Source organism: Kryptolebias marmoratus, linkage group LG1 (assembly GCF_001649575.2).
Source record: "Kryptolebias marmoratus isolate JLee-2015 linkage group LG1, ASM164957v2, whole genome shotgun sequence".
NCBI lineage: Eukaryota > Metazoa > Chordata > Actinopteri > Cyprinodontiformes > Rivulidae > Kryptolebias > Kryptolebias marmoratus.
In genome coordinates, this window is record NC_051430.1 from 18,975,204 (window position 1) to 18,987,983 (window position 12,780).

At 39.6% G+C, this 12,780-nt stretch overlaps 1 protein-coding gene across 1 annotated transcript in view; it reads right to left on the minus strand.

The window, feature by feature from the left end:
- The window catches only part of ank1a (ankyrin 1, erythrocytic a), an 88,069-nt gene extending 85,479 nt beyond the window's left edge, over positions 1 to 2,590 (minus strand). Inside the window, exon 1 of the mRNA XM_017413749.3 lies at positions 2,249 to 2,590. Within this exon, the coding sequence (XP_017269238.1) occupies positions 2,249 to 2,374 (126 nt within the window). The 5' untranslated portion in view covers positions 2,375 to 2,590. The remainder of the gene's footprint in view (positions 1 to 2,248) is intronic.
- Between the last annotated feature and the right edge of the window lie 10,190 nt (positions 2,591 to 12,780).

Below are 12,780 nucleotides of genomic sequence, written 5' to 3' on the forward strand. Positions count from 1 at the left end.
CAGTGTAAAGGTTAATAAAATGGTGCATTCATCAAGAGCTATCATGTTATTGAGACTTAAGTTGTTTTAAGACAGCAGCAATCCATATTGGTCTTGACCTTGAACTAGCCCTTCGCTCGTCAATCTGGTCAGAATTGAACTTTAATTCTCAAAATTGGTCAAAAGGTTATCTACAACAGTTTAATATTTGTTAATAACCTTTACACGACACACCACTTCAAAAGATTTGAGCTATTCCTTAATGTATAATAACCAGCAAACCAAGCTAAGACTTCTAAAATAAAAGTTGAAAAGATTAGGCTTTTGATTCTAAAAGCTAAGATGGCATAATTTAGAGACAAAGATTAGACCCATCTGACCCAAAGGAATAACAATTTTCATGTTTTTGAAACCAAAAGTACCCAATAAAAACTAAGCCACCACAACAAATCAATAAAAGCAGCACTGTGATTTTTCATGTGGTCCAAACACACCTTCACAATGCAAGATAAATGATCAGAAAGACGCTAAAACCAAACAAAGGTCTAGTTTATTGCCAATGAAGTGGCAGAAAAGTACGGGCAAATTCCTGAAAAAAAAAAAAAGATCTAAAGTTAAAAATGAGAAAGTTTTGGCCTTGCTGGGACTGAATCTGTAGACATGGATTCTTCTGAGGTGAAGATTTATAGTAAAGACCAACCAAAAATCTGCTTAAAACAGATAAAACAGCCAGGTATCAGCTCAGGTATGCTGACAGTCAGATGGATATACAGACACGGAGCGATTCAAACTGTGAGTTACAGCCTGCAGGATTTTAACCCCTTACGGAGCTGAAGATATCACAGAGGAAACAATGAAAGATGGACAGAATCCCCCCCAGTGTTTAGATCTGCTCCAGAAACCAAGAATGGATGTAAGCCGGTGTTAAAAAAGGAAGGAGAGGTTAGGAGGAAGCTCTGGGTGGGGAGGAGGGGCTTTGAAGCTGCACGGTTACGTAACTGATATGAGATCCTCAAATAACATACACTTTCCATCAAAGTTGGACTGCATTAGCACCCTCAGCAGAACCTTGCCTCATTCATACTGTTAGAGCTGCAGGATTTCTCTTCTTCAGCCTCGTCTTTCAGGTTTGCACAGACTGCACTCTCACACATGCATTATGCACACAGTCATCCCTGCACGAGCTTTCACTCCCTGACCCTTTAACAACAGATTAAAGGTTGACAAGGTCTGACTCTTAAAGAGCTCAGAGGTAAAGAATATGATGAAAGTTTAACCTGGGAATCAATGGCTCGTGTCAGTCATCGCAGACATGAGTGATGGCATGTGTGTCTCTGTGATGACAACTTTGGCAAATCCCTGCAGACAGAAATCTAACCAGGTGTACCTGAGTCATTCCACTTTTCTTTCCCTTCTTGGTCTGCTGTTTTATTCCCAATGTTTTGCTAAAGCACACCCATTAAGCTCTCTTCTACTGGTCTTTCTGCCCTGCCTTCACTCTGTGGGTAAGTGGAAGCCATCCTGTGTTTCTGTCCATAACACTGTCTCTACTGCATCAGCGTCAGATTGGTTTACAGCTCGCCTGGCACAGAGCAGAGTCAGAGGGTTTCAGAAGACCAGTTTGCCACCAATACACAATCTGAGGATGACTCATTTTCATTAATGAGTTTGAGTGAAAAGCAACGAGCGTCCAGAGGAATGCAGACCAGAGATTTATTATTTACAACAAACCTTGCCAGTTGTTCAGCTCTGCCTGGTACTTCTCAGTCAGACAGAAACCTGCAGGTTTCACTCTGCAGTCATTACAATTCCTCACAAAAGAGGGGGAAACAAACGGGAGAAGAGAGCGGTTTGTTGCAGAGACAAGCAGGCTTACTGTCCCCATGGAAGAGTAGTGAATACTGCAATGTGAAAACAAAGAAAGAGAGAGGGGGCACAAGACACAAGGAACAGAGGCACAGAGAGATAGAGTACTCCACTGCCCAATCAGATGGTTCAGACAGGACAGTCAGTAAGCAGTCAGGAGGAAAACATGCAGAGTGTTAAACCGTTTCCCCGTGTCTGAATGCACAGGACATGCATGTGTACACACAGTGGAAGCACACTCAGGACCGTGTTTCCATGTGTGCCCTGGCACCCAGGACATAGCATGACAGAGAAAAAGAGGGGACAGGGTTGTCTCAGCCATTCTGTCACCCCTCCCTACCAACCCACCACCCCACCCCTGGCTACCCCTCACCCACCCCCCACCTGTGAACAGTCCCAGTACCTTTCGCTTTTTATCCCGTGAGCGACTCCTCTTTTTTAACCTCTCCTCCTCCTTCTCTTTCTCCTCCTTCTCCAACTGGGCTTCTAAATCCTTGTTCTTGCGGAGGTGTTTGGCCGCTTGTGCCATGGTGTCGGTGGTGGCGGGGGTCTCGGCGGGGCTGGCGGGTCCAGTTCTGATAAGAGTGGTCTGCGGGGCGGCGGCACGGGGACTTCTACCTGGCGGGGGCCAACGCTAGCGCTGCTGATGTGTGATCCTCTGTGGCCCTGCAGAGTCTGTGAGCGTGCTCACCCTCTGCCTCCTCCTCCTCCTCCTCTTCAGCAGTGCAGTCACACACACACACCGGCGGTCCTCAGCCGTCTGCTGTGGGATGCTACTGCAGCGCAGCTCCCTTTCTCTCCCTCCCTCCCTCTCACTTCGAGGTTTGCACTCTCTCCCCCATCTCACTTTCTGTGTTCAGTTTTTTTTTTCTGCTGCTTTCCTCTCCGGTCTCCCTCATTCACTGTACTAAAGACAAGAGGAGAAAAAAAGAAACAGTGAATAAGCAGGTTTGCCTTCTTTTACAGTTCCCTACATCTCTCTTCCCGCCATCGCTTATGATGCTGTGAAATGGCTTCGATCTTCCCGCCACCCTCCCCATCAACAAAGACTGCAAAAGGATGATCTGACAGCTGAGAAATAGCTTGAGCAGCTTTAAATCAAAGTCAGCTCTCCCTCCTCACACTGCATTGATTTTGTTTCCTATTCCCTGTATTTAATTTTCCAGAGTCTCATAGACCTGCTGTGTGTCCATCTGTGTAGGATCTCTGGGATCCCGTCATCACCAGTCACACTCTCTCTCTCTCTCTCTCTCTCTCTCGCTCTCTCTCACACGCACGCACGCATAAGGATACCAGAGTAAATAAAAAAATCTAAAACATGCATGAGGGGGAAAAAGCTGCTTCTCGTTTACTCTCCCCCTTCGCTCGGCTCCCTCCTCCCTCGCTTCTGTTCAGGCGCTGCAGCAGACAGGACTGGTACCCGTGCAAGGATGTTGGTGCAGTGTGCATGTTTATGACGGCGCGAGTCGGGGAGCACGATTTTGGCTTTTTGTATTACTCCCTGGGGATTTGTAAAGTCGTAAAAATCATTGAAACCTTTACCTCTTTATGATTCTTGTCCTGCTTTCGGCAAATCAGCCGTTCTCAGTTTCATACAGCAAAGACAAGCAATAATATAAATGTTTGTATTTTACATGTAAAACAGTTCGTTTCTTGTGGTTCGGTTCAGTACACAGAAAAACAAGTGCATATACTGTAGGAAAAGAGGTGCTAATGGAGCCAGCACCTGTTTACTGGTATCACTCTGCCTCTCCTGCTCTCCCTCCCATCTCCTCCCTCTGAAACTGCTGGCACAGGCAAAAAAAAGATCCTTTAACATCTCTCTTTGCCTGGCTCACTATACATCACACATATAGTTTACATTCACACTTCAGGCACACAAACACACCTCACACATGCCATCACATGTGTTTCAGTGCGCCACGTTACACAGAGTAACAAAGCTGGTCAATCAATGTTCTGGGACTTGTCTGCAATTACATTTGAATTTCTTTTGAATTATTTTACTGCTGTCCATTTATCTTTTTAGGGCACAATGTAAAACGTACACTGATTTGAATACAAATATCTAAAACTTGCATTGCTTTCTCTACTTACAGTAATTATCAGACTTCTGTGGTGATAATCAGCTGAATCACTCGCTGAATGTGAATTTCAGGCTCACTAACGTGGCGCACCTGAGCTTGTCATTCTCCTTAGCCATCCAATCTAAACTTCCCTCCATCTCTGGTCCAGCTTTTTGTCTGCAAATGCTTTTCTTTTGCTTTATCACGGCGGCTTCCCCTGATCAGACAGCAGACCTCTCTACGCTGCGGCATACTAATAAATAGGAGGGGTGATATGGCCGTCTTGCTGCAATGCTTCCACACAAATCAAACTGCTCATGTGACCCGGCTTCAACGCAAACACACACAAACACTGATGGGTTGACAGCTGTGCAGAAACAGATCCATCACAATGCTGAACCTCAGGGGAACGAGTCAAAATGAATCACCGGCAGGAATCTGCTGCACGGTTACCTTTTTGTTCACAGTCGGCTACATTAGTTTTGTTAAGTTACAGTCTTACAGAGCTAATGGAGGGACAGTCTCACAGATGGCCTTAACACAGCAGAAAAGGAGCTACTTAAATCATTTGGAGGTTCACTTTCGCAAACCCTGTAAGAGGTGAGGATGGTGTACGAACAACCTTACTGTCCTTGTAAAGTCATGCTGAAGAGATTTTTATATCAAAATAACCAAGTTCAGCCAAAGTTGAATCTTTTTTTTTTTTTTAAATCAGAGTTTGTGTGGTGCAAGCTGATGATTTTAACAGGCACCAGAGCAGAATAAAATGGGAGATTTTGCTATTTAATATCAACCATATTTGATGAAACAAATCTTAGTTCAAAACTTATTATTTTTCCATCAAGGGCCTTTAAATTACAGATACACCTCTGACCTACTGATTCTGGTTTATTCCTAATTAACATGATTGGTTTTAAAATATTATTTCTGAATGAAATTAAAGTTTGACTGTGTTCGTAAGATAATAAAATATTTACAGGTAAATATAAATATTTGTTGTTTCTAAAAACACCACGAGACTTGTTTGTTTGTTTGTAAATCTACAAATAATATAAAAAATATCCTACAGGTTTTTAAACAGACAAAGGTATTAAAACCCAGTTGAAAAACTACTTAACAAACAAGATTATTGTTTTTTTTTTCCCACACAAAACTGAAGTCTCACTTGAAACTAAACAACAGCCTGAGGAGCAAAATGAAACAAACCTCTGTAGAAAAGTCCTGTTTCCTCTTAGTAACCTTTTACATTTTCATTTTTAAACACATTTTACAAATATTACAAAAGGCTAACTTGAAGTCTTCCTTGCTCAGTATAAACTTCCACACCGAAGACATGCTAATGCTAATGCTAACGTGAATTAGCCACTTAGTGATGGAGCGTTCACTGACTAAAAAAATTGGATTTTTCAGTTTCAGATCAGTCGTTTGTATTATGAACTGTCAGAGTAAATAATTGCTGATAGTTTATGGTTGTGACCAGCAAACTCAAAAGTAAATCCAACCTTCTAAGTTTATGGCATGAATGTGTAGTTAATTAACATAGAAAGGATGTTGACAGCTCGACTGTTTAACAAAAACACTGAAAATCAAACATTATGAAGTGGTAAGCCTATTTAACAAACAGCACTGCAAGAGAGGTTTTTTTTTTCCACCATCAATAAAGTGTGATAAAAATATTAATAAAGACACTGAGTGTGACTGATTATTGGCTGAAACATACTAAATCATTGGAACTGATTTTATAGACCACACAAGCATATCTTTGACTTTCAGAGCACCTATAAGAACTATCTCTGGGGTGGTCCTGCTTGGAGCACAAGAGGACAGGTTGTGTGGACGTGGGGGGAGAAAGAAACACACAGCTACTGCCCAAGCTCTTTTTAGTGTATGACAGCAAGCACCCGCCAGCACATTAATCGCTCTGCTGCTCCACTAAAAACAGTGGAAGGGACCCGACAGAGCCACACACATAAACCATCTCACAAGCTCAGTACAGTGAAGAGACATAGGACCAACAGCCCATTAAGCACTTGGAAGCAAACTGTACAAAACCTCAATATGCAGCTCAAAGAGTCACATACCTGTTCATGGGCTGTCAGAGATCCGGTGACAAGTCTCAGCTTTGAGTTTGAACAGAAAGCGTTTGCTGGAGGCAAGCAGTGAAAACAACATACAGCAAAGTCAAGAGGAAGAGAGCAGCAAATCTACAACCTCAATGCTGAAAAACTTGGGACGTTGTGTAAAATGTAAATAAAAGCAGAATGTGAAATAACAAGGACAGGGGACAGTGTCAAAAGCCAATACTGGATGCTCATGATCTTCGAGCCCTCAGGTGGCACTGCATTAAAAGCAGGTCTGATTCTGTTCTGGACATCACTGCATGGGTTCAGAAACAGTTCCCCAAATCATTGTCTGTAAAGACAGCTCATGGTGACAACTGTAAATTCTGGATAAAGCTCTATCAAGCAAAGAAGAAGCCTTATTTGAAGACCATCCAGAAATGCAGCCGTTTTTCTGGGTCAAAGCTGGGAAACTGTTCTGTGGTCAGACAAATTAAAAACTGAAAGTATTCTTAGAAACCACAGATGCTACATCCTCCATCCTAAAGAGGAGAGGGACCATCCAGCCTGATATCAGCACTTAGCCTGCCTCTCTGATGGTATGGGTATTCATTAATGCCTATGGCATGGACAGCTTACACACACTGATTTTCAGCACTCATTTCAGCAAGACAATACTAAACCACATGCTGCATCCATTACAGCTGCGTGGCTTCGTAGAAGAGTCTGAGTGCTGAACTGTCGTGCCAGCAGTCCAGATCTCTCACCAAATGAAAACATTTGGCGCATTATAAAATGAAAAATCTGGCACAGATGACTCAGGACTTTAGAACAGCTAGAATCCTACATCAGGCAAGAATGGGACAACATTTCATCTAAAACCTCCTGCAGCTGGTCTCCTCAGTTCCTCAGTATTTACAGAGTGTTATTAAAAGAAGAGGGCATGTTTCATGGTGATAAACATGACCCTATTTCAACTCTAATAAGATTTGTTGCTGCCATTAAATTCAAAATTAACTTATTTTGTTCCAAAAAAAAGTTTACTATGTTCCATTGTCAATAAAATATGGGATAATGAGACTCTGCATATCAATGCAATTGTTTTTATTTACATTTTACACAACATCCTAACTTTTTCAAAATTAGGGTTGAAAGTCAAGATTGGCTTTACTCTCATTTACACAACAGGTGAAAATTTTGAAAAAACATACTTTTTTCCAGCCCTAATTTAGTCCCAATTAGTCACAAAGAGGAGTCCAGATGAAGCGGACACAAAACCAATAGTCAGCTCAGGAAGCTGGGTGCAAAACTAAGGTTGGAATAACAGCACTTCAAGGAAGGCACAGAGAAATCCAACAGAAAGACAAAAAAGAAAAGTTATATAAACATGTACTTGCAGAGCTGGAACACATTGGGAGGTGAGATAAACACAAACAAGAACAAAATAAGGCAATGAGCCAAAGAAACTGGACAGATTTTACCAAAGCCAGGCAAATGGCAAGTGTGACAAACTGAAAAGAAACCAGTGCCACAAAATAAAACAAGAATACAGAACATGCAAAAAAAATTTGAGTTTATTTCCTTAAATATTTCTTTGGGTTGGCCTAAACAGCATTTTCATCTCTTGTCCCTTATCCTACAAATGAGGACAGCATCACACATTTTGGTCAGCTTTGCTTGGTAAAAATCAGCACTGTGATGAGGAAAGCAGGAAAACGTCTCTGCATAAAGACTCTGCTCAGTGTCAGAACTGTGCACACATGAGTTAACTTGTCACCGTCCTAATTGCTGGCTGTCTGTGCCCAAGACAAAGAACCAGCAAATCCAAATTTAAACTGCACAGATTATACTCGAGCATTACTGAAAGAACACGAGCGGGGACAGCTACAGCCAGTGTGGTCCTGCTGAAATTAAATAATGACAAATAAGTTAGCATCCAAAACAAGCAGCATTAAACAAAAAAATGCAACATAATTATTTTTCCTAATTTGAAGATTGAAGATTTAGAAAAACTAACTTATGAGGTTATTAATGGGAGTTGGGAAAGTTTCATTCAGATAAAATATATAAACCTAGTCTGTCTATAACATGCATTATTAGCTGAGTATGTTTAATTTTTCCTTAATTACACATTACATCCATATTTACTCTGTGTTCTAGCATTATGTCCCCCCCCTACATTGTCCAACGCAAAAAAATTCTTGTCTCACAGTATGTTTGTTGGGATCAAGTCTCTTGAGATCAGGGTTACTCATAATGACAGAAAAGCTTTCCCTGCTTTGCTTTAGTTATATTAAGACACCAGCAGAAGCAGTAGATCATACAGAGACACGGCCAACTGTTCTTTTTACAGTGCTGCTCATGTTGAATCCACCTCTACATTTGTAACAGAGAGAGTCTCCAGTGTGTTTGCTGGCACAGGTCCACAGCCTACAGTGAGGTACAGTATTCTGCAAGCCTGAGCCATCCTCTGCACCATCAACTGAGGCTCACAGCACAGAGATTTTAGCAGCAGGGTTAGTCACTGTCGGCCAAAATAAGATGAGGGAATGAACAGATGCCCTTGCTGTGTTTGTGCAACCACAATATGAACAAACACTGTAGACTAATTCCCGTTTTAAAGTGAATCAATGGATCTTATTGCTTGGTGTTTGTCTGTGAGAAACTGATAACAGCTAGTTATTAAATAAAAGGTCTAAAAAAATGTAAGAAGTGAAAACAGAAGCCAGGTTGCACCCTCTGTTGATTAACGGTAGGTACTGCATGCAAGACAGGAAACAGTCACAGAATGTGGTTATTTCCAAAAACAAACAAAAAAATCTTGATAATAATATTTCTGAATTCTGTTCATTTATAGGTGTTAATAAATGAAATAACTCATTCTACAGTAATCAACGTTCAAAAGAAACCAGTTTCAGAGAAATCCTAAAAAGCAAAACAGACACTGTCGTTGAAGTAAAAACAACAAGTGTGGGTGAGCCTAGAGCAATATGAAACTGATTATTCCATGGATCATCTCGCCCCCTGTGGAGGGCAATAATGTGAGGAAGAGTACACACACAGCAGAGCTCAGCCCTGCACTGCAGCATGCAGCCAATTCAGAGCAGCACCACAGGCCTATACACTGTGCAAATACAGCAACAACTCTGCAGAAGGAGCAGCAATATTCGATCGTCTTTGATGCATTTAGCACAAATCTTTGTGCTTTATAAGAAATCAAAAACTCCCAGTACATTTCTGAAAGGTATACGTCTGTAGGAAAAGTAAAAGGGGACAAACAAAAGCTTGTATGTCAATTGCTACGATCATTAGATGACATAACCCGCCTAATTCATGCTGGCTGGTTTGAAGGTTTGTGATGAACCCTGGTGCTTTATCAGTTTTCAAGCAAGCATTGAGATTCAAATACTTAGAGAATGTTGTATGAGCACAAGAACCCAGAACATATCTGTTGTTGTCCAGGTAAGACAGAACTTAAAGATAGTTGCACAGTCTAGTAAAGTGGAAACACAATTATTAGAGTGAGAAAAAAAGTTACTTGATATATTTGTTAAAGATTTAGCCATTTTAGTTACTATTAATGCAAATAATGCAAACAGATTTTCAGACTTTCAGACCTATTCAAAAGTGTGACTTTATTATTTTATAATAAAATGAGGGGACAGGATGGTTTTTAACGTTTCTGTACAGTGACGAAAATACAAGAAATCTTTTGTAATAACTTACAGACTAAGCCAAGACAATGAATAAATAATCTAAATGAATAATAAGTGTGCAAGGTTTGTGAGGTTTTAATGAAAATTAAATATTAGAGTTAAAATCTCAGTGCCAACATTTGTTAATGCCAAAGTTTTTATCTTTATTCAGGGAAATCAGCATCATAAAAATAGAAGTATAATCAGAAATAACCACAAAACATAACCGCAGAAAAAGAAAAATACAAAAAATAATTACATTCAACTTTTTTTATTTTAAATGGATATTTAGTTTCTGGGTATTTTGATCAACTTCAAGAAAGGAAGGTTGCACACAAACACACACACACACAGGCTGAGAGTACCTACTTCCCTCTACAGGAGCTTCACCAGCAGAGACAGCACTGATTAGGAAAGCCATATGGCAGGTGACAAAGCAGGGCAGACTTCATGTCCACACTGCGCCGTGGATCAGGCATCCTGCCACCTCATCTGAAGAACTCATCTGACTTGGCTGTGTGAAGCTGAGGTAGGTATGCAAACCAGAGTTTGACGTAAATATGCTGTGAGGGTTAGTAATGCTGCATCATCATCTGCTTGCCAGCATGAAGAGAAATTCAGAGTAACAAATATCAGCACCACACCTGCTGGGAAAGACGAGGGCCTCAGGCTGACAGACAGTAAAAGAAGCATAGCGCAGCAGTGAGAAAGCAAAGATTTTATAATGACTACTACCTTTTAACTGTGCAGAGAGGATCTCTTAATCAGAGTAAACAGCTCCAAGAACTGGGTGCACATATAAAATGTTATTTTTTCCTTGTAAACTCTAAGAAGATAAAGAAACTGAGAGCACTACAGAGTGTAGTCCTTAGCAGCACAAAGGCGGGGGGATTTTTATGCACTTCTGCCATCTAGGGGTGCAAAAGTAAACATACACTCTGAATTATGCTAAGCTTTTATATTAAATCAGTGACGTGTTTAACCATCTCTGATTAACTCTGATGGGTTAAAACATGATGTTTGCTAATTATTGATTCTACAAGGACATTTCAATTACTAAACAATACTGTAATGTGTCAGAATTAGCCAAAAGGCTACATTTCATCTGCTGAGACTGATACCTTCAGTATAAATGAGGAACTTTCTGTTGCTTCAGTGTTTTGCTTAAACTCAAAAAGAGAAAAACTGTCTAAATTAAGGATGCCAGTGTTTAAATAGTATGTATTTGGAAAGATGTAATCATTTCAAACTTATTAAGATGTTGATTAATGTCTGAATTTATGATTTGATCAGCAAGAAATTAATTTATTATGAAGGCAACACCTTCTAATTTCATGATAGAACACTAGAAACGAGTTTGAATATAATTATCTTGTAGATATTATAAAACCAACATAAAAAAGACCATACATGTGTAGATTTATATATTTTATTGAGGTTTATCATGACCCAGTTTGCATATTGAACTTTGTTATATAAAAGTGTTTACATTGATAATTGAGATTTATTATTACTTTTATATATTTTTTTTTTTTTTGTTGTTGTTGTTTTTGTTTTGTTTTAGGGTAAAATGCATTAAATAAACTAGTTGCATTTATAGAAAATTGTAGATGAGGTAATTTTATTTTTCATGCAGTATTTTTATTTTTTTTATTTATTGAAGTAATTCAAACTATTCAGGTCATATTGCATTTCTTATAACACAATACCAAAACCCTGTTGTTAGGGTGGAAAGGGGACAAACAGGGAACAGTACAACCTAAATGTCCTTCTGCCTCACAGGAAGAGACTCTGTGAGCTGCAGAAATTCTGATTAGAAAACAAGATGAGTACAAACATCTGAAGGTTGTTTTTTTATGTACTGAAAGGTCAATGTTAGTGGTAAATCAATGTCAACCAAATTTCTTTAAAGTATTTACTTTACAGACTGAATATGCTGTTCTGACCACATTTAATAATAATAATCCATTTATACCTGGAAACTATCGTCTCAGCAGGAAATATAAGAAAAAGAACAAGTGGAGCAATGAAAGCAGGGGTATAGCCAAAAACGAAACTTTATAAATAAGCTATAATAGACAAAAATACAACAATACTACATTAATGACATGTCAGAGGCTTGGATTTGATTAAAAAAAACAATGATGAACTTGTGTGGATCATTTTAGAAGCCTAACAGCCTTTTTTCACTCAGTGGCTCCACAGGGATAAGTGGGTAAAGAAAATGAATGAATGAATGAATGAATGGATACATGAACAAATACATGGATAGATAATAGATGGATTTATTTTTATTTTTTTCTTTCAATCCAACTACACGTATGTCTTCTGTACCGTTAGAAACAATTTTATCAACTGCAGGTTCTTAAATGAGTACAGCAGATGTGAATGTACAGTCAGTGACAGATAGAGGCATTTTATGGTTTTATATGATGTGATGATATTAAATGCAATGTTTCATCTAATAATTGGCCAGTTTTAAGAGGAAAATGTATATTTTAATACACAAATAAAATATTATTAATACTACTGTGGTATGAGGCTCAACCTGAGCCAATTGTTTTTTAACTTATTGAGCACATACTTAAACAGCTAAACAGTTAGAGAGGAGGGGGGAACACTCAGCAAGAATTAGTGGAGCAAAGAGGGAACATTGAGAGAAGTAAAGGAAATTGAACAGGAAGTGCAGAGGGGAAGGAGACCGGAGGCTGGTGTCCCCCCGGCAGTTGAGACCCATCCCCCTGGGTGTCATTCCCACCTCTCGTTTCTCCCTCCTGTCATTCCTAATCTCCTCTTAGACCAACAAATGTCTGCATCTGTGTGTATTTTTTTTTACAAAGGTTTCCAACACATATCCTCTTTCGATCACTTCTTCAAAAAAAAGTTTTATCTCCATCCTTTTTTCCTCACAGGTGGCAAACCAACACCAGAAGCACCAACATCTTCTTTCTGAAGCTTTCTAGATACCAATCTGTCTATATCACTAATACTGGAAATACGTTTGTTCTCAGTTTTATTGCAATAAAGTCAAACGAAAGACCAGCTGGTGAATTTTGTTTTAACCCCAGAAACCTCAGGAAACAATAAAACCCCTCCATGAAGCGTTGATGTAAT